Raw genomic sequence first — 23,026 nt, forward strand, 5'->3', positions numbered from 1 at the left:
AGCATCAGCGGCCTCAAAATTATTACATTAATATATTTATGATTATTGATCATAATCATAGGCAACAGTATGCTGACAGAGTTCATGTATACACTCATCACCCTTTATAACCACCAAATTCTTTGTTCCATCTGAATTTTTTTAAAAAATAAAAAATGCCTAGGAAGGTAGCATATCGAACAACAAAATGTCTGTATGCATCTTTATTTCCAAGAACGGCAGTAGAGCAGCACTGTTAAGAAATAAGAATGTATTTGAAACAGTCCACTTGATGAGGAAGAAAGGAAGGAAAAGTAGAGAACATTCACAGAGCTGTAGACCAGGTCTGTGGACCAGCTTTGGGCCACAGCATGCGAGAAACTGGTTGGTTCATGCCAGTGGTGGGATTCAAATAATTTAACAACCGATTCTCTGTCCTAGTGACCAGGTAGGTAGGCGGGGCTTAGTGGTCATGTGACCGTGTGGGCGTGTCCAACTCAACATTACTCAGGTCGATGGGCACTTTGCCTTAGCTGTTACAATGTAATAAGGGTTAACCGGAGATGCAGTTTCTGTAAGTAGGGCAATAAAGATTAAGCTAGAAACAACACCAGAATGTTTCCTTCCCGCCTTTCTTACAGGATTAGCCCTGTAAAGTGGAAAAAAGCAAAAGGAGATTTCTTCCAACAACTGGTTCTCTGAACCTCTTAGAAAGTCAACATCCGGTTCTCCCGAATAGGTGCGAACCGGCTGAATCCCACCACTGGTTCATGCAAACAAGCGAAGCATCCATGGAATGCAGGCAGCACGCAAAACCACGCCCCCTCCTGTCCATTGAAAAAACTCTCTCCACAGGAACCTGGTGCCCAAAAGGTTGGGGGGCCACTGCTGTAGACAATATAGAAAAAAGCAAAGGAATATTGCACGACCTGCTGCCATCATTTTAGCAGACCAGACTACTATAGCAGTCATTCAATGAGCCTCTCATAGAATGACTGTGATTAAGTGTATCAGTGATTCAGTGTACATGCTCAGGACTCCAAAAATATTGCCTGCATTATGATGACAACATTGTTAAGCAAGAATTAAATCACTGGCATTATCAATGGTTTAACGGCAGGTATTCCTCAACTTAGTACCCATTAGAAGTTATGGCAGACCCCCTCAAAAGGGACTTATGACTTGGTTTCAAAGTTCTGACATCGCCTCCCCTTCCTCGTCTTCTGATTGCATTTTGGACACTAGGCAACCAGCTCACATTTATGGTTGTTTGCAATGCTCCACAGTCACATGAGTACAATTTATGACTTTCTTTTCTTTTTTTTTGCCAGAAAGCAACGTTTACTTCCGGCTTCCAGTCAAAACAGGGAATGCTATTAATAACCATAGCATTCGCTTAATGCCCAGGAGTTTGCTTTACAACCAACCGCAAAGAAGATCATAAAACCGGATCAAATCAAGTGAATGTCAACTTAAGACCTGGAATTGTTTCTATGGCTGTCTTGTTTAACTTCCATCCATTTAGCCACCATTTGAAGTTTCAACGGTCAGTTTGGTGACTGGCTTGCAATGACATTGCCGCATCCCATGGTCACATAATCACCACACGAAAACTTGACTGCCAGCTTTCAACAGGCAAAATCAATGAGGAAGCCAGCAAATGGAGGTGCGACTACCTGCAAGTTGCTTGCTTAACAGCAGCAACGTAAATGGCTAGAATGGCCATCATAATTCGCCACAGTCACATAACATCGTGACATATGACATCAGTCAGCAATGGAGTTTCTGGTCCAATTATTGTTGGTAAATGAGGACTACCTGTTATTCACAGATACCCAATTAATGTTTAGCTCAAAAGTAGTTTCTTAAAAACTTTTTCCAGATTCCTGGTCTGAATCTGCTTGCACCAAAAAATTTCAGTGGTTTCCTGCTCTTTTAAATAAAACTTAATTGTATCACCAGAATTTAGCCTCTACTTTCATATTCTTCCCAAATTAATTGAAAATTGAAAAAGTAAGTGTGGTTCTACTCTTTCCCCTTTGAGCTTGAAAATATAGAAGAGGGGAATAGAGATGTTATTTATCTTTAACAAAACCCTTAGGTATAGCATCGAGATAGAAAATTTGCAGATTTAGGGACAATACTCAGTTAAAAACAGATAGCAAAGACAAACTGCAAAATCTAAGGTAGATATTTTTTAAAAAATTGTATTACCTTTGACCTTTTCCTCCAATTGCTCTTTCAATTTCAGAACTTCTAAGTGCAATTCATTATTTTCACGTGTGAGCCTAGCATTTTCTTCTCGATAAGGTTCCAGAACAACATCAAAGTTACTGCATTCTTTTTCAATTTTTCCAGCAGATAACTTCGTACTCCGGAGGCTCTCAGTTGTATGAACAAGGTCACTAAAATTAATAAAACAAATAATCAAAATATGGAATATTGAAACTGTATAATTTCCTGTATTTTATTGAATCATCATAATAAACATAATAAATAATAACCATATATTTTGATTACTAATCAATTTTAACATTTTCTTTCTCAATATGCATGCAAAACAATAGATTCACATTAATTTAGCTCTAAAAAAGATACACAAGAAAAATCTTACATCCTTCCTGCAAAAGGGAATAATACATGTTGCTAAATTGGGTCCTTTTCCATAAAGAATTGCACTGATCCAAGTATTTTTTTTTCCATTCCCTTTTTAATACCTGAAAAGTTTTTCCACCAAAGGCAAACTTTCTACTCCCAGTGGTTGTCGATATCCCAACTGATCCAATCGTTTCCTTAAATTAACAAACTTCCGTTCTACCACTGCAGTCATTGTGAAGATTCTCTAAACAGAAAAATGGGTTCAAAAGGGGGACCAGTAAATAATTAAACCTATACAAATTACCATGCACTCACATAGGATCAAATTACATGCTTGCCAGCACTGAGTGAACTCATTGCACAGATGGGAATGGTATTCCGGTGATTCAAATAAGTAAATGAAGTCAACAGGGGAACATGTGGATCCAAACAGAACCCAGATATAATGAAACGACAGTCACACCTGGCTATAGTAATAGAATAGAATAGAATAGAATAGAATTCTTTATTGGCCAAGTGTGGTTGGACACACAAGGAATTTGTCTTTGGTGCATATGCTCTCAGTTTACATAAAAAGACAAGATACATTCGATAGATAATACTAATATCATACAGTATTATTAGCAACGATATCATCATTCTGTTATCGTTTATTATACATAACTCAAGGCATGAACATGCCTCTACCTCCTATTTTCCCACAACAACAATCCTGTGAGTTCAGTTGGGTTCAGAGAGCAACTGGCTGAAAGTCATCCAACAGCTTTCATGGCTAAAGGAGGTCTAGAACTTGCAGTCTTCTGGTTTCTAGGCCAGCACCTTAACCACTACAAATAAACCTTGATGTACAGAAGAAATTCATATTAGTTCATCCCAAAGTCTAAATGTCTATATGGAGATTCTCAATCATCACAGTCATAGTTGTCCCAAAGGTGCTTTTTCAAGAGGCAACTGGGCTTTCTGGTTTTCCTTTTTTTTTTAAAGATCTTTTGCTTCTCATCCAAGAAGTTTCTGAAGACATTTCACTTCTCATCCAAGAAACTTCTTTGAAGACCTTTCACTTCTCATCTAAGAAGTTTCTGAAGGTGTTTCGCTTCTCAATCAAGAAGTTTCTTTGAAGACGTTTCGCTTCTCATCCAAGAAGCTCCTGAAGACATTTCACTTCTCATCCAAGAAGCTTCTTTGAAGACCTTTCACTTCTCATCTAAGAAGTTTCTGAAGGTGTTTTGCTTCTCAATGAAGAAGTTTCTTTGAAGACGTTTCGCTTCTCATCCAAGAAGTTTCTGAAGACATTTCGCTTCTCATCCAAGAAGCTCCTGAAGACATTTCACTTCTCATCCAAGAAGCTTCTTTGAAGACCTTTCACTTCTCATCTAAGAAGTTTCTGAAGGTGTTTCACTTCTCAATCAAGAAGTTTCTTTGAAGACGTTTCACTTCCAATCTAAGAAGTTTCTGATGGCGTTTCGCTTCTCATCCAAGAAGCTTCTTTGAAGCCGTTTCGCTTCTCATCTATGAAGTTTCTGAAGCCGTTTCGCTTCTCATCCAAGAAGCTCCTGAAGACCTTTCACTTCTCATCCAAGAAGCTTCTTTGAAGACCTTTCACTTCTCATCTAAGAAGTTTCTGAAGGTGTTTCGCTTCTCAATGAAGAAGTTTCTTTGAAGACGTTTCGCTTCTCATCCAAGAAGTTTCTGAAGACATTTCGCTTCTCATCCAAGAAGCTCCTGAAGACCTTTCACTTCTCATCCAAGAAGCTTCTTTGAAGACCTTTCATTTCTCATCTAAGAAGTTTCTGAAGGTGTTTCGCTTCTCAATCAACAAGTTTCTTTGAAGACGTTTCGCTTCTCATCCAAGAGGTTTCTGAAGACGTTTCGCTTCTCAATCAAGAAGCTTCTTTGGAAGATGTTTCGCTTCTCATCCAACAAGTTTCTGAAGACATTTCGCTTCTCATCCAAGAAACTTCCTTGAAGATGTTTCGCTTCTCATCCAAGTTTCTGAAGGCGTTTCGCTTCTCAATGAAGACGTTTCTTTGAAGACGTTTCGCTTTTCATCCAAGAAGTTTCTGAAGGAGTTTCGCTTCTCAATCAAGAAGCTTTTTTGAAGGCGTTTCGCTTCTCATCCAAGAAACTTCTGAAGAAGCTTCTTGGATGAGATGTGAAAAAGTCTTCAAAGAAAAAGTAAAACCAGAAAGTCCAGTTGCTTCTTGAAAAAAGCACCTTTGGGACATTCATGCTAGTTACTAAAAAGAAAGAAAAGAAGCCATTTGGCAAAACCACACATTCAAATGCTATTCAGCTCTTGCAAGGGAAAATAGGAGGCAGGTCCTTTCCGGTTTGGATTAAGGACCAGAGCGAATAGATAACATTGCCCAAGCAAGGGACTTGCCATCCTGAGCAGCCCTGACTGCTTTTAGAAATTACATGCCCAAAGTTGTTGGAAAGCACATTATGCCATAAAGGGATTAATAGAGAAGAGAAGGGGGTTAGGGTAGAAAGGAAGAGGGGAGGTGAAAGGCATGAGGACTGGATAAGGAGGTTATAGGGACGTCCTGGAGGCGGGGGTTTACAAGGGTGGGTGGGTTTGAAACACCTGGCAGCCCATTTGGCTGGGGAGGGTCCCTGGGGACGCTGGGCCACAACCGCACGAACCTGCTGGCGTCTCCTCAGGCGCCCCGCTCTCAAGGCCTAACTAGCTTGGCTTGACGCCCCCCTTCGGGCGCTACTCCCAGCCGGGTGACGTCATCTTTCCGCCGTCATCTACGTCGTCATGGAAACGGGGGCCGCGCGGCCTCGTTCGGAAGCGGGAGGGCCTTGGCTGCTGTTTCCCGCGCCTCGCGCCTCATCAAGTCTCGGAGGTACGGCCGGCCTTGAGTCGAGCTTCTGCCCCTTTTCTTTCCTCCTCCTCCTCCTCCGCCTCCGCCAAACCAGCGGACGGACCCAAGGAACCGTTTGAAAATGGCGCGCGGAGGATGGGCGACTTCCTCTTCGGGTCGCCCCAGCAACCAGCGGAGCGCAAGCGTTGGAAAGCAACGGACTAAGGAAGAGGCCCGCGTCCGCACAGCGGCCCCTACTGGAGTTTGGTGGGAATGGCGCATGTCTACGGAGCTTCTCAGTCAGCCAAGGGGCTTTTTGCAAGAGGCGGATTTTCAAATTTCTTGGATGAGAAGCGAAATGTCTTCACAAAGAAAAAACCGAAAAAAGCCCAGTTGCCTCTTGGAAAAAGCACCTTTGGGAAAACCATGACCTCCATAAACATTTAGCTATGCACTTTAAAATGAACGCCCTTTGAATAGTGCGGGAGTAACAGAGGTGAAGAAGAAGCTTCTTGGACTAGAAGCAAAACGTCTTTGAACAAAAACCAGAAATCTCAGTTGCCTCTTGAAAAAGCACCTTTGTGTGGGAATTGGAACCTTTTTCATTGGAAGGAATACGAGACTTTTGGTCTTCAACTCTATTGGATTGCTGGCACAGCTGGATTTTTAAAAAAAATAATAATCATGCTTTATTTGAAGTGTTTGAATAGAATAGAATCAGGGGTGGGTTTCTCGCCCCGTTCCAACCGGTTCGGTTGGAACGGGGCCGGCGGCGTCCTCGTGCACAGGCGCGGTGCACGCATGCGTACTAGCGTCTGCGCGACGCTCCAGCTGCTCCTGGACGATCGTGCAGGCGCTGTATGCGTCCTGTGCATGTGTGGAAGCGCAGAACTCGTCAAAACCGGGTAAGGACCGCGGGCGTGGCGGGCGGGCCCTTCGCCGTTCCCGGAAGTTACTTACTTCCGGGTTCGGCGACCAACCGGTTCGCAGGGACCGCCGCGAACCGGTTGAAACCCACCCCTGAATAGAATGGTGGACCCACAAGGAATTTGTCTTTGGTGCATATGCTCTCAGTGTGCATGAAAAGACAAGATACGTTCGTCAAGTATCATAAGGTACAACACTTAATGATAGTCACAGCAGGGTACAAATAAGCAATCAGGAAACAATATGAAAATAAATCATAAGAATACAGGCAAAAAAGTTATTTCTTGCCTAGGAAATGTTACTTGCATCTAAATGTTATTTGCATATAAATCTACATATCCAGTAGTAGAGGATGCATTCCTTCATTTGTTAGCTTTTCTAATTGGTTCACTGTCTCCTGTTAAAACTTCATGCAGCTTTAAAGGGAAGCAGATGATATGACAAGTGGATTTTATCACCAAGGATATGAAAAGAACCATCAAAGGGGGGGGGTGTTGTTTGTTTTTGTTAGCCATTTCTCTTCATCTGATCATGGAATGACTAGACTTCTCATTACCTTTGAAAACATTAAGCAATTCAGTGCTGTTCTGTGGAGGAAGCATTGTGTCTGACCAGTATCATCCAGTCTTGCTCATTTGGGGCTCTCCTAGTTTTCACTTCCCCATTCTGCGCTCCTATGCTGAAAAGGGCTGGCTCCATGGCCTTCAGCAGTTCATGGGAAACCCAAGTGTTTTGTCCAGATTCTGCATGCACTGCAACCACCTTGGTGAACAGGTAGCTGGCCTTGGCTGATTTGGGAACCAGCTCATTGCCCGGAGATGTGTTGTCCTGGAGGGGGATAAAGGAAGAAGGGAGTGTTGTCATTTTTCATCAATGATGTGGATTCGGACAATCACTTCTGAGCTCAGGGAAGGCAAAAAACTCCATCAGATGCTCTCACAGTAACACTGCTCATAGTCCAGGGATCGGAGGGCATACATGTTTTCAGTTTCAGAGTTGAGATGAAAGTGGGCACGAGGCCATCACCTTTCCCAGGCAAAAAAAAAGTGTGAAAGTCACTTTACCTACCATTCAGTTTTGTGTCCAGATCCACATCATGGACCGAGCCAGTGAGCAAGCCTGGTGTTAAGGCAATGATGATTTAATAGCTGACCAGCTGCTGTAAGGCTGTAAACCGAGATGATGAAATGAGAATGAGTCAACAGGTTTTATGACACTTTAAGAAGCTGTCTATTATAAGGGAGGCCATGTGAAGGCGTCTGTCTCTCTGTGTGTGCTTCCGTGTTATAGTGAAGATTGATTGATTGCCTGGTTTTGCATAATACCTGTATGTATGTGTATATATATATGTATGTATGTGTATATATGTATGTGTGTATGTATGTATGTATTAGAAAAAATTCTAATAGGTATGTATGTATGTGTATATATTATGTCACAACCCCTGATATGCCCAAATATGGGAGGAAGCATACTGCTTCCTTTCTCTATCCGCTCACCCCAGGAGACCATCCAGACAGAAAGCCATTATTTTTAATGTTGCCTTTGTTACATTTGTATTGCATTTGTGCTGATAAATAAATAAAGGGAGACTAGTATAAATCTATTTCAAGCTATTTAGCTCTCATCAGCTAGCCATATCCTTACTGGGATTTGAACCTGTGCTGTATTACATATTAGGTAGTTGTATTAGCCACATTTATCAGCACAAATGCAACACATATATATATGTGTGTGTGTGTGTGTATGTGAGTGTATATAGTCTTATATATAAACCACTGCTTAAATGACAATGCTACCTGCTCCTGGGTTGTCTCAAAATAGTAGACACACTGCACACTCTGACACCTGGAATACTATTTGGCCTGAAATCTTGGCTTCAGTACATGTCCTAATAGAAAACATAGGCACCCAGAATTCCAAATGCACCTAAAATCAAAATTATTTTGTAAATATTTTGTAGATGATAGCAATATTTAATGCTGTCTTGACGGATTCTATTGCACCGAAATCATGGACCGAGGCTTATATAACCCTTTTGCCTAAAGTTGGAGCTGACCGTACCCAAATTAAAAACTATAGGCCCATTTCACTTTTGAATGTGGATTATAAAATCTTTGCAGCTATATTGGCAGATAGACTCAAATTTTTCCTTAACAAATTTATACACCCTGATCAGAACGGCTTCCTGCCGTCAAGGCATTTGAAAGACAATGTCAGAATTATTTTGGATGCCTTAGAATATTATGAAGCTCGGCCAGATAAACAAGTGGCCTTTATGTTTCTTGACGCACAAAAGGCTTTTGATCGGGTAAATTGGAATTTTATGTTGTCACAACTAGAAAACATGAAGTTTGGAGAAAGTTTTTGAAATGCAATTCGGGCAATTTATGTACGACAAACCGCGACAATATTGGTAAACGGAGAAGAGGCGGGTGACATTGTGATTGGTAAAGGCACAAGACAAGGATGCCCGCTATCCCCCCTACTGTTTATCCTCACATTAGAACCCCTTCTTAGAATAGTGAGAAGCGATACACAAATTAAAGGGTTACGAGTTAAAGCTCAGGAATTCAAGGTCCAGGCTTTCGCTGATGACCTTGTTTTTATCCTGGAGGACCCTATGGCATCTGGGATACAACTTTTATGTAAAATAGAGGAGTACGGTAGGATAGCGGGGCTACGTATAAACAAAGAGAAGACAAAACTGTTAATTAAAAATATGACTCTGAACCAGAAAAGGGAAGTACAAAGCCTGTTAGGGATCAACATGGCCCACAAAGTACAATATTTGGGAATTTGGCTGACGGAGAGATGTTCCTCTATCAAGGTAGATAACTATATGAAATTGCTACAACAGGTATCCAAAGATATGACTAATTGGAGTAGCAAACAATTGTCTCTGATGGGCAGGATCGCGACAGTCAAGACATATGTATTACCAAAATTTTTGTTTTTGTTTCAAACGGCACCAACTAAATTGGACAAAAAATTTTTTAAATCCTTGGAGACAATAGTGACACAGTTTATATGGCAAGGCAAGAAAGCACGAATTAAAGCCCAAACTTTACAAAAACGCAGAGAACTGGGAGGCTTCGGAGTACCCAACTGGGAAGCATACTATAACGCAGCAATCATGACATGGGTGAAAGATTGGGTGATGTTGAATAGAAGGCGCCTATTGGCTATAGAGGGACATGACCTCCCCCAGGGATGGCATGCCTCCCTCTGGCAAGAAAGAGACACCCCCCATAGGTACTTCATGGGACATTATATTCGGAAGATTTTGATGGGGGTCTGGGAAAAAATGAGGAAAAATTATTATCTTAGGGTTCCGTGTTGGTTGGCACCATTAGAGGCCTTAACGCATCCGAGTTTATTTAATTGGACAAGAAACATAACATATAAAGATATCATGACAGAAGAGGGCAACATGAAAACAAAGATGGAATTAGAGCAACAGGGCAGGAATTTGGAATGGTGGGAATATTTACAGGTTAGAAACAGGTTTAAAAGTGATGAGGCACGTTTCGGGATCTACCCAAACCCTCAGGGGCTAGATAAGATCTTGTTTGGTGGAGACAAAAAAATGTTATCGAAGATCTACCAATTTTTGACCTGCCAAGATACTAATGAAGAGATGGACAAAAGCCTTCTAACAGTATGGGAGAGAAACCTAGGTTATGAAATTGAAATGGGCAAATGGTGGGATCTATGGAGTAAGACCATTAAACTTACAACTTCTACTGCATTCAAAGAAAACATATACAAGATGGTTTATAGGTGGCACTTCCCCCCAACGAGATTAGCTAAGATGTTTCCTGGGTTATCTCCATTGTGTTGGAAATGTGGAAGAAAGGATGGCACATTCTACCATATTTGGTGGTCCTGTACTGAGGCCACGAAATATTGGAAAAGGATTAAAAAATGGTTAAAAGAGGTTACCGGGGCAAACATTGAATGGAGACCTGAGAACCTGTTACTAAGCATCAAACCAGATAACATAAGCAGTTCAATATGGCATTTGAGCCTGCATATAATTGTGGCCGCAAGAATAACCTATGCACAACTTTGGAAATCCACCACTATACCGCCGGAAGATGTTTTAATTAAAAAGATCTACGAATGTGCAGAAATGGACAGAATGACGGGTTGGCTGAGGGACAAAGGAGAAACAGAACATTATCTTAGCTGGAACCTATGGTATATGTGGGCGACTAGGAGAACAGCAGGGACTTAAAATGGGGAAAGTTAACATAGGTACCGTAATAGATCCCTGAATCTTGCAATGAGAAGTTGTGGCTTAGAGACCTAATAATGAGGAAAGAAAGAAAAACCGGGCTGTGAATGACTGTCACCGTGGGGGGGGGGAGGGGGGTTGTATGTTTAAAACGGCATTTGTATCTGTATGTTCTACTTTATATTGTTATGTATGATTTGTCTTGTTTATGTCGTTGTATCTATGTCGCTGTATTGTTTTTTCCGTTTTTTTAAAGGTAATAATGTTTAATAAAAATTATATTTTTAAAAAAAACAAAAAAAACACCCACCTCCCTTCTGTGCTGCCTTCTTGACCTTTCAGGTAGAGTTAGAAATTTGAGGGTATCTTTTTGACAACATGGCCAGTCTCGAGATTCCCATTGAATCAACCATCTATCCTTGCAATACAGCAGACCCAATTGTGATTGTTTCTAATTTCCTAAGAATGCTTCAGGGGTACCTATGCAGAATCCAGAACAGAAGCCATCTGGACTTTATTTGAGTCAGACTCTCCTCTGATATGTTGAAAATCAGGATCATTAGTGTTTGAAGACTGTGCCTACTCCTTTCCAGTAGGCTAACCTCTTTTTAAAAAGATATGTAAAAAGATATGTAAAAAGATATTTGACAAATGTGACACTTTAAAGTTTGGCAAGTGCCAAGATTCTGGATAGTTAGACATCACAGAATTTCCTGATGGGTATCAGGATCTTCCCAATCATGTAAGAAATTGTCTTGTTAAGCTGACTGACACACACTATTGCTTCTTTTGATTCCCAAGCTGAAATATCAAGGAAATGAAATTTCTTAAGATTCTCCTTTGTTTCTATTGATTACCAATATTGGATTGTATGTATTAAAAATAAATATGAGAAATCCCTTCATTCTACATCAGTTTAACACAAACTGGAGGGTTGTGGTTGGTTTTTTGGGGGGCAAATGCAATTGCTTTTTATTATACTTTAATGGCCTAAAAACATGTGCTAATTAGCATATTAAATATATCAACAATTTTGTAAAGGCAGGACAAATAGATACAGTGTCATCGGTATGGTAAACATTTATTCACATTTCATTCTCCAACACACTTTCTCCTTTTCACTTGAATCAGGAAAGGCTGTACAAGTATTTGACATTTGCCTGGATACAGAATGGTTTGAGGACCAACAAACTGAAGTTACACAACTAAAATAAAATATAAACAAATGGTTCTTAGGCCTAAGAATGAGAAAAGTACATATTGAGTTCCTCGGGGGGAGTGGGGGCAATGGCATATGGGCTCTTCGAAAGCAAAGTACACCTTATCATTTGTGTTTGTAGTGTGGTCAAATAGCATGACAACTGTTGCCATCACGATACACTCTATTGCCAAAAGTATTCGCTCACCTGCCTTTACTCGCATATGAACTTACATTGGCTCCCAATAGATGTTCAGGTGCAATTCAAGTTTCTGCTTATTGCCTTTAAAGCTTTAGATACCATAGAACCGAGCTATTTGCAGGAGTTACCTGCTCCCCTCAACCTCTGCCTGCCCCATGCATTCCCATCTGGACATGCCCCGTGCTCCAGATCTCTGCTGACTGATGTCTAATAGATATTGTTACAAATTCTCTACCCAATACTCATATTAATACAGAGCAGATAAATGAAAATCAGTCTGATAAAATCCAGACTAACTATAATTATCACAAAGAATAATGAAAAAAGTCATTAATTTGGAGAAGTCACGTTATAACTGATATGCATCTGTAGGATAATAAAAATGAATGAAGCATGGAGAAGACTAAGGAAATATCTAGCCACATTATGGACACTAATGCAGTGTCAGTGACTCAACAATGAATCCAAAGGGGGGGGAAAATACTAACAGCAATTCAGTCGGGAAGACATAATCACAGGTTAAATACTGTAAGTTCACATGCGAGTAAACGCAGGTGAGTGAATACTTTTGGCAATATAGCGTAGCGTAGGTTGCTTTTTTTATATGCTCATTGTAAAGTAGTGAAAAAACAGCTTTGTGGGAAGGAACAAGTCAAACATTTCTACAATTTCCTTTCTTGCTACTAAAATAGAAAGAAGTTCTGCAAAGAGGTAGTCCCGTTTCCAGACCATTTCCACCAGTAATAAATATAAAACCAGTAGGTGAGAAAACATAATTTCCACAGTGACTGGAATCCTCATCTACTATATATAAAGTAGCTTGAGCGAAAACAGTGCAGTGAGGAAGAAACTGAGCTAGATAAATACATTGGCAAGTGCGTTCTGTGTCACGTGAGTTAAAGATTGCAATACTACGTAGGACATAACCTAAAAAAAGACATGTTGAGTTTCAACAGTCCTTTCACAGAAGAGTAGTTATCTTGCATTTTTGTTTCTAATTACAGCCATTCAAACAGGTTTACAATTATGATGCTTAAAACTTAAAAAAATCAGAGTTGCCAAGGAAACCTCGATCAATGCACTGAACATTACTTCATGTACAATCACTGGCTGTTTCTTCTGGAGAAATAAAGCATTTTTTTTTTCCTTTGGGCCATTCTGAGGCACCACTAATAATCTCCCTCAGGAAATAAATATTTTCTTTGTAAAGAACTTTTTAATATACTTCAAATCAAAAGAACTGCCATTGCATAATCTTGTAAATTCTCAGAAACTCAGCCATTATTAATCTATATATATTAACATGCACTTTCAATGGAAAAGAATACACCGGATTTTGATATAATATCTATACTTATTAATTTCTAAAAGTAAAGGATTAGGAAAGCAGATGAACTTAGTATAATAAATATACATTTGGCATGCCACTTACATGTGAAAATGTATGTAGTTCAACACATTTTATCCAGCAATAAGGCAGTACTTCACCTAGGCCAACTTTCCAACTGAGTGGACTAGAATTCTCAGAATTCTTAGCCAGCAGGGCCAAGGAAAACCCAGCTGTGAATTCTCAGAGCTGTAATCCAATTTTATATAGGACAGCAGTTAAATTGAGGAAAGCTGGCCTGCTGCTATGTATGAAGGTAATTAAGAACATTTGTCCATTCCTCAAAATGATGACTTCCAATTATCAACGATGCTTTTCCAGCAACTTCACTTGCTTTGCGCTGGGCAAATTTCAATGTGACTGTGCAATACTGGAGAAGTAATCTAAAATATCCTGAATAGTAAATTCCATAGTAATTCCAGAACCAGGGTAACAACGTGCTATTAGGCCTTCAAAATGCTTGTACTGCCGTATGAATTCGTCTTGCATGGAATGCCACACCACCTACCAAAAGGGGGGGAAAAAGAGAATCTTTAATAAAAAGGAAGCTTTAATAAATAAATGAAAAGCTCCAGTCAAAAACTCCACAGGTGAAATCACATTAAATATTTTCAGTGTTATGTTCCAGAAGTACCTGGGGAACGTGAATTTAATTTCATGCACTAATGCCTGAAGCATCAATGAGTTTCCACTCAGGTGCTAACCTATATTTGAGTTGCGTGACTTAAATGACCTCACAGTCCTTCCTACAAACATCTCAGCATAAACTATTCATGTAGAAAGAAGAATAGTTCTCCTCCTCAGCATGCTAAAAATAGTGTTGTACTACTATTTATTCAAATTGTCAGGATTCCAAGTAACACCTCCAATGAAAGAAGACCGAGGCCTGAGTTTCCTCAAAGTTCCATTTAATGAGAGATGTCATATTGGCACATCTGGGAAAACCTGAATCTGAAAGCTTCCAGGTTTTCCCCAACCAAGTGAAAGTTCAAGTCCCTACTCAGCATCCACATGTCCATCACATGGCCCAATCAGGCCCCATCCCAACTGGAGATGCCTCCCAGTCCCCCCACTCCAGCTGCAGGGCAAGATGTCCTTGACTCTCTGAGAAAGGAATGTTATTTAGACTATATATACCTCCCATACTCCATACAATCCTCCCCCCTCCCATTTTCCCACAGCATTAAGTGTGGCAGGCCTGAAGGCCCAAGGCAAAAGATGGCTTCCAAGCCTGGCACAAGTCCTATCACTACATACTCCGTACTAATCCAAACTAGCATAATTCAAATTTCATTCTTGTGATACGTCATTCAGATTAAAAGATGAATTATGGAAAGTGTTGTGGCCCAACAGGAGCCTTGGAGCTGCAAACAGACTCCGGAAGATGTGGAGGATCCTGGATAGGGTTCAGACTCCGAGCAGGGACCAGAGAGACTGGTTGGCCACCAGGAGGTGCCTGAGGCATGGAGCAGCAGTGAAAGTCAAAGGGAATTGGTCCCTGACGTCAGGCCCTGGAGCAGTGGGGAGGAGCTAAGGGTGTTGGTCCCGGACACCAGGCAAAGACGGGCAGATAAGCGCCGACAGCAACTACGGAGATATAGAAGATAATTGGGGCCAGGTGGTTGTGATTAGGCTCCTCCCAAGAGAGTATACAAGAAGAGGCTTTGGGAGGAGGCTGTTTGCAGGACTCAACTATTATACTAAAACTGGAGAAGCTCTTGTGTGTATTTCTTATCTGTGGAAGTCTGGGCTGCTTGTCGGTGTGTTAATTTACTGTGAATAAATTGTCTAGCAATAATCTGGTGTCGCCGTGACTCACCGTACGGAGGGGGAGGGGTCAGAACAGGAAAGCATGATAGGTTTCCTTCTTTTAGCCTGCCTTCTTACATTACCTGAAGTAGGTTTTCCTCTTCACACAGATGTTTGTCCACCTTCCTGTAAAGATTGTCCAATCCCTTTTTGACTTCTTTGCCAGGATACTCCTTAATAACTTTCCTTAGCTCTTGTTTACTGAAGGCCAGCTGGTAGCTCACTTCCTCTTCTCGCACGCCCTGAGCCACACGGGCTTCAACACCCTCGAAGAAGTGCTGCAATGAGATGCAATCCAGATCACTCCCACGTTGACACCGCTTCCACGCCCCAACGCTTCCAAAACTATTGCAAGGCAATTCACCTCATCTTCCAACCTTGTACAGGTAGGCCTCAACTTACAACCTTAGTGACCTTTCACTTAGTGACCTTTCGAACTTAAAAGCAGCGCTAAAAAATGAGACTTGTCACCATTTTTCACCACTTAGGCCCACAGTAGGGTCCTCGTGGTCACATGATTCGAACACTTGGCAGCTGACTCAGATTTATGACGGTTGCAGTGTCACAGGGTCACGGGATCGCCTTTTGAGACCTTCACTTAACAACCGTGTTACTAATTTAACAACTTCAGTGATCCACTTAACAAACGGGGCAAGGATACCTGCGAGACCGTCTTCTGCCGCATACCTCCCTTAGACCAATAAGATCGCACAGGATGGGCCTTCTCCGGGTGCCTTCAGCGGGACAATGCCGGCTGGCGACGCCTCAGAGCAGGGCCTTCTCTGTTGCCGCTCCGGCCCTATGGAATGAGCTGCCCCCAGAGATCCGGGCCCTACCCACTCTCTTGGCCTTCTGTAAAGCTATTAAAACCTGGCTTTTCCGGCAGGCCTGGGGCTGTTGACCTCTTGATTGAGGTCCAGCCCCCCTTTGATTGGGTGTATGTTGTGCTTCTTTTTAACTTTGTTGTTTCTTATTGTTTTAATTCTTTTTAATATTTTTAATTTCTGTAAGCCGCCCGGAGTCCTTCGGGATTGGGCGGCCTAGAAATTCAATAAATGAAATGAAATGAAATGAAGAAAAGTCATAAAATGGGGCCAAACTCACTTAGGAAATTTCTCACAGCAAACATAAATTTGGGGTTCGATTGTGGTCATAAGTTGAGGACTACCTGTAGTATCCAGAGGAGTCTCCTGTGGATTTTACTCCTCTAATCATTGCCCACTCTAGGGGGCAGGGGCTCGTCTCTGTTTCAAGACCTTAGAGCAGTGTTTCTCAACCTTGGCAACTTGAAGATGTCTGGACTTCAACTCCCAGAATTCCCCAGCCAGCTGGCTGGGGAATTCTGGGAGTTGAAGTCCGGACATCTTCAAGTTGCCAAGGTTGAGAAACACTGCCCTAGAGCCAGTGTTGTCAGAAGACATTTCTGCAAATATGTGGCCAGCATGACATCACAGAGTGCTGTTACCTTTTCACAAAAGTGGTACCTATTTCTCTATTTGCACTTGCATGCTTTCAAAACTGCTAGGTTGGCAGAAGCTGGGGCGAGGATGGGAACTCACCCCGTCACATGACACTTGGATCTCGAACCTGGGCTGTTGGCTTTCCCAGCCAATAAGCCCAGCATCGTACCCACTGAGCCACCATGCCACCTCTAGTGTCCAGAACTAGGAGTAAAAATTCACTCCTCCGTCCTGAGCTTCCACAGATTCTCTAGTAACAAAAATTCCGTCATTACACTCCATGAAATAAAGTACATTTTATATTTCCTAAATGCCTAAAGTATATTTATTTAGATATTTCCAATACCTAAGTCCAATCCAATCAATTTCTATAAGGTGAAGCTGAACAGATGTCTAGCTGTACTTTCCCATGAAAGATCTGAAGCCTAAAAGATAAGCAAATTGGGAAGGAAGTTACGGTGCTCATAAATTTTATAGAGGTTTGATTTCTGTTTCTTTTTTAATAATAAAAAGCTAGATTTTCTGCAATTTCATCCAAGCAAGAAATATATTAGTTCTCAAAAAGAGCCAATATCATAGGACCACACATATGATGCAAATTTGTTCTTTAAAACTCACATTCACAAACGCAGAACAGTTCTTTCGTCTTCAGTATCCAAAAGGAAACCAATAACTGTCATAACATTAAAGTAAAGGTTTGCTTTCTGTTTCTGGCATAGCCTTTATTTTATCTTTGAATGGAGAGTGGGAGCCCTACTTCAGAAAGTAAATTTGATTGGCTTTAAATTACAGAGAAACTTAATTTAAAATTACATTTTTTTAAAAAACCAAATGTAGTTAATATGCCACAACTTAACAAATTTCCCTGTACTTCTTAAACATACAATTTGTGGCCTGTGCATTTTTGTGGCATGATACAAACCACTCAAGGTCACCAGAAGGTCATCAAGTATGAGGAAAACCCGGCAGTTTTTTGAACACTTAAAAGAAAATTTGAAAATATTCAATTTGTTATCAACATTCATTTAACAATCTAGAGCCGTGATGGCAAACCTATGGCACACGTGCCAGAGGTGGCACACAGCGCCCTCTCTCATGGCATGCGGGCCATCCCCTCAGTTCAGCTCTGCCGCGCATGCGCATCAGAGATGGGTTCCTCCCAGTCCTGTCCGGTACGCCAGAAGTGATAGTGAAAATCTGGCGTACCAGACTGGACCGATAGCAATGGTGGCTAGGCCATGCACCCGAACCTTCGACAGAAGCTTTTTTTTAAAGCCCTTTTTCCCTACCAGTTCAGGCAAGGGAAAAGTGGTTTCAAAAACTAAAAGACGGTGGGGGGAGAGGGAGGAAGGAAGGGAGAAAGAAAAAGAAAGAAGGAATCTCATTTTTTAACTGGGATTCACCAAAGTAGAAAAAAAAATGCTATTGCTTTAAATTGGAACTGAGCATGCCTGGCTGTGGAATTCTGGGAGTTGAAGTCCGCAAGTCTTAATGCTGCAAACTTTAAATTCCAACCTGCTTTAAATTGAAAAAGGAAGTTTGCAAAGTGACATTCAGGTTTGTTTCTGGGTCAACTGAACAACAAACTGGATAAAAGGTAGGATTCTTATACGGTTCTATGTTTTTGAACTTTTGGGGTTTGTGCAATATAGGCTTTGTGTTTCTAAAAAGGTTTGGATCATTCCCTGCTTGTGAATGGAGCCAAACTTTCTATAGGCTCATTATCTCATTATTTATCTGGCAGGCATGTGGAACGAGCATTTCTGAGAGCAATATTTTATTTTTGGGGGGAGGAGAGGTTGATTGCTTCCCACAGAGGGGAGGGAAAAAGAAAGACAGGGGGGAAGGAGGGAGGGAGGGAGGGAGGAAGGAAGGAGGAAGGAAGAAAGGAAGGAAGGAAGACAACACAGCAATTTAGGGCTAGGCGTCTACTTAGAGGTCATCTAGTCCAACCCCCTGCTACAGCAGGAAACCTTACATTGTCTGGATTATTTTGGTGTCTCTAACAGAGAGGAAAATTGCCAGAAAGGAGAGGGAGTTTACTAAGACAAGGCTGCCATGCAGAGGAAAGCAGAGGTAGTCCTTGATTTATGACTACAATTGAGCCCCAAATTTTGGTTGCTAAGCAAGAGTGTTGTTAAGTGAGCTTCACCACATTTTACCCAATCCGTGACATCTCCTGGTGAGTGACATCAAGTTGGCCATGCCCATCCAGTCACATGACCGCTAAGCCACACCCACAAAATAGGCCACGCCCACATAATAGGTAGTAAAAAAATTTGCAACCCACCACTGATGCACATGTGTCTCCCGCCAGCCAGCTGGTCTTTGGGTCTCTGCTGTGCATGTGCACTGGGTGGGACAAGTGCGAGGGGGGGGTGTCACATGCACATGTATGGGGGGTGCATGTAGGGGGATTGCACGCATGTGCGGGGACAGGGCATGTGCAGAGGCCATGCACCGGGGGAATGCACGCATTTAATTTTGGGGGTTTGAGCCTAAGCTTTGGGCATTCAGTCTGGAAAAGGTTAGCCATGCCTGATTTAGAGTTATTCAGAAGGAATATTTTATCATTTCTTCCCACTCTAAGAAACCTGCTCTTAGAAATTAGTTTCACATTATCAGAATGATTTGAAAATTGAATATTTAATGAAGGAGAGAAAACTATATCCGTATTTTATAAATGTATGTATTTTTGGTTTTAACCCAGAATTAAAGAATTAAAAAAAAAAAGTCTTACATTTAATTTCTCAAGTGGCTGTCCCAAAGAGTAAATCACGTATGACTGCAGGTAATCTGTGTACTGCTGTTTGCCTTCCTTTTTTTCAGCCTCCAGGCAGGAGATCTTCAAACGAGAGAGCGTTGCAAAGATATGGTGAAAGTTCTCCATCATAACAACATCCCGAGGAGTCTTTTGGCTTTCGTTTGCTACTTTCTCAACTACAGAAATAAAAAGAACACATCCCACGTAGTGAAATATCAAAGAGCAATGCTTACTTTCTAAAGTCAGAAGATTATTGTGATACATTTGAAAACACAAGCAAGGAGTTCGCTGTAAAGGTATAGTGGACAACAAATTAAAAAGGTCTTAACTAGTAGTTATAAAACAGAAAAAAAGATGACAGCGAAAGAAAACTAGTAAGAGAGAAAGTAACATTATAATATTATTTTAATGTACTAGGGTGTACTTAAAATCAGTTCTCTCATTGTTATCATCATTACATTATTTGAATCAGAAGAGACTATTCTGTCTCTTCACACTAACCCATGCTTTGTTTAACTATTATCGGCTTTTAATGACCCCATAATCTCTTGCAGTGGTGGATTCCGCCTCCTGCCAATTACCTCCCATAGACCGATCAGATCGCACAGACTAGGCCTCCTCCGGATCCCATCTGCCAGCCAATGTCGGCTGGCAACTCCCCAGGGGAGAGCCTTCTCTGTTGCAGCTCCAGCCCTCGGAACAAGCTCCCCGTCGAGATCCAGACCCTTACTACTCTCCCGGCCTTCCGCAAAGCCACGAAGATCTGGCTGCTCCGGCAGGCAGGGGGGGCTGTTGAAATAGCCAGCCCCACGGGAACTATGAATGTTGTGTATTTTAAATTGTTGTTTGTCTATTTGTCTATTTATCCCCTTCCTTTGTTTATTGTAAGCCGCCCGGAGTCCTTCGGGAGTGGGCGGCATACAAGACCAATAAATTCAATTCAATTCAATTCAATTCTGGGCAGCTGAATGGAGTGGAGTGTTTACTGGCCGGATGCCCTTCCCTGTCACCAATGCGGAGTTACATTCAGCAGATATATTCTCATCATGCCCAGAGAGAGAAATATCTGTCTCTACCTAGGATCGAACTAACAACCTCCTGATTGTGAAGCGAGAGTTCCACCTGTAGGCCACCACTCATGCTTTGTTAAACTATAATTGGTGAGAATCAACTAATTTACTAAGCGATAGGTCAGGATTTGGCCTGAACAGCATATAAAGTCAAAATCAAGCAAACTGCATTTATAACTTAAAGAGTTCCACACAGCCATAGCATTTGGTGGGCATGCCCAAATCATAATCCCTTGAAATTCCCCAGATTCAGCTAGATTATGTCTTAGTTTTGCTTACTGACTGTACCTATGTTTTGTTAATATTAATTGGGTTTGTTTTGGGATACTCTAACTAATTTCCTTTTTAACTTTTGTAATATGTATTTTTTTTTAATGTTGTACGCCGCCCTGAATCCTTTGGGAGAAGGGCGGCATATAAATCCAATAAACAACAACAATTACCTCTAAATCAGAATCTGGGAATTGACAACAGAGTTGCAAAGAAATGGGATGAAATAGTAAAACACTTCATGCATGATTGATAGATACAAACCAAAAGTGGCATTCAGCAGATTCGGACCAGTTCTGGAGAACTGGTAGCAGAAATTTTGAGTAGTTCGGACAACCGGTAAATACCACCTCTGGCTGGCCACGCCCCATCTATTCTCTGCCTCCCAAGTCCCAGCTGATCGGAGGAAATGGGGATTTTGCAGTAACCTTCCCCTGGAGTGGGGTGGGAATGAAGATTTTACAGTATCCTTCCCCTGCCCTGCCTACCAAGCCATGCCCACCAAGCAACGCCGACAGAACCGGTAGTAAAAAACTTTGAATCCCACCAGTGATACAAACTCTCAAGTGACAAAAATGATTTGGAAGTGACTTGTAGTGCAATAATGCCGAACACGATTCGGCAATATCAGTTCAATTCTTCAACAAAATGAGATAACTGTTTATGACATAGCAGATCAAAGAGAATTTACCATTAGCAAAAACCCCGTGAATAAGTTTCAGGTAAGCTTTATCTAGATCTCCTCTGCGTTCAGCATTTCTGAAGATAGATTCAGCCAAGGCTGCAAACTCTTCAAATTCAGCAACAAAAGGAAGAATTCCAACTTTGCTCTTCTTGGATATCTTTACATCTTCCATCTGCTTTATCTGATTACTCTAAAATATTAAAAAGAAAAGATTAGCCATGTTTTTAAACTTAAAACTTTTATTTCCATGCAGGTAACTGATTCCTGATAAATAAGGGTATCTCCGATCTAACGATAAAACAAAGGGAATCTAGTTACATTCGGGGGAAATAAGATTGTCAAGGCATGTTAGTATTCCTCTGCATTTGCTACACAGAAATATGAATGCACAAGATCAGTGTGGGCCCATGTGTGGGTGTGTATTCATTCTACAGGTTTCATCTTTCTTCAACTTCTAGTCCACATGAAATGGAGGGGAAGGGGCTCCATTTAAAGGGCTAAATATTTATACAATACTGTTACACACTATGCTAATTGAGGCCCTTGAACTACGGTGCTGAAGAAGACTCTTGAGAGTCCCTTGGACTGCAAGGCGATCCAACTGGTCAGTCCTAGAGGAGATCAACCCTGACTGCTCTTTAGAAGGCCAGATCCTGAAGAGGAAACTCAAGTACTTTGGCCACCTAATGAGAAGGAAGGACTCACTGGAGAAGAACCTGGGAAAGACGGAGGGCAAAAGAAGAAGGGGACAACAGAGAATGAGGTGGCTGGATGGAGTCACTGAAGCAGTCGGCGTGAGCTTAAATGGACTCCAGAGGATGGTAGAGGACAGGAAGGCTGGAGGAACGTTGTCCATGGGGTCGCGATGGGGCAGACACCACTTTGCAACTAACAACAACAAATGGCAATACCAAAGCACAACACAGGCCATCCCGTTTTATGATCTCACTTTGACTCTTGAATTTTATCCTGAATCCAAACTGCATTCAACCCACTACTAATCATCAAAAGTGCTCAAAAACTTACAATGCATTTATCAAAGTTTCGTTTGACGGTTACTAAAACATTTCCGAGAGTTGTGCTAAGGAAGGAGGTTGGATCCACATTCTGCGCTGTCCAGACGTGGTGACTCATCTTCACTAGCATATAGAGGGAATTGAAGCTGTCAATCTTGTCCCCCAGAGCAATGAGGTTATTCAGTTCTGGTTCAACACAGCGAAATATTTTTATCATCATTTGCCGGATCATGTGAGTCCTGCAACAGACGGCACGGAGTATTACAAATATTAATAACACATAAGTATTAGGCAAAGACTGAGATTTAACATATATTTTAAGGACATTGCTTGATTATTTTTAATTTTCTAAGTCATCGTCCATTCACAGAGCCTCACGAGGAACTCAATACTGATCGATTTCAGTATTTTTCCAACTGAGCAGTTTTAATATGTGTGGACTTCAATTATCGGAGTTCCCCAGTCAGTGCCAAGTTGGAAAAACACTAATGAAACACTGCTATCATCTTAGTGGGGCGACAAGCAGATATATGACTAGCTTCATGTTGCTCCCAGCTTATTTTTTTTTTAATACTCTGGAGATGATTGAGACTACAGGAGCTGTTATTTGT

At 41.4% G+C, this 23,026-nt stretch overlaps 2 protein-coding genes across 5 annotated transcripts in view; both read right to left on the minus strand.

The window, feature by feature from the left end:
* The window catches only part of CEP135 (centrosomal protein 135), a 41,398-nt gene extending 35,909 nt beyond the window's left edge, over positions 1-5,489 (minus strand). The window contains 3 exon segments of the mRNA XM_032223658.1: positions 2,194-2,384; positions 2,697-2,821; positions 5,224-5,489. Of these exon segments, the coding sequence (XP_032079549.1) occupies positions 2,194-2,384; positions 2,697-2,809 (304 nt within the window). The 5' untranslated portion in view covers positions 2,810-2,821; positions 5,224-5,489.
* Positions 5,490-11,616: 6,127 nt separating this feature from the next.
* EXOC1 (exocyst complex component 1) overlaps positions 11,617-23,026 on the minus strand; it is a 46,119-nt gene continuing 34,709 nt past the window's right edge. For all 4 annotated transcript variants that reach the window (XM_032223875.1, XM_032223874.1, XM_032223873.1 and 1 more), the window contains 5 exons: positions 22,426-22,654; positions 21,406-21,589; positions 19,351-19,550; positions 15,234-15,428; positions 11,617-13,845 (listed from right to left, as the gene is read on the minus strand). In XM_032223875.1, coding sequence (XP_032079766.1) covers positions 13,693-13,845; positions 15,234-15,428; positions 19,351-19,550; positions 21,406-21,589; positions 22,426-22,654 — 961 coding nt within the window. In that variant the 3' untranslated portion in view covers positions 11,617-13,692. The remainder of the gene's footprint in view (positions 13,846-15,233; positions 15,429-19,350; positions 19,551-21,405; positions 21,590-22,425; positions 22,655-23,026) is intronic.

The sequence above is a fragment of the Thamnophis elegans genome, chromosome 9 (genome assembly GCF_009769535.1).
Source record: "Thamnophis elegans isolate rThaEle1 chromosome 9, rThaEle1.pri, whole genome shotgun sequence".
Lineage (NCBI taxonomy): Eukaryota > Metazoa > Chordata > Lepidosauria > Squamata > Colubridae > Thamnophis > Thamnophis elegans.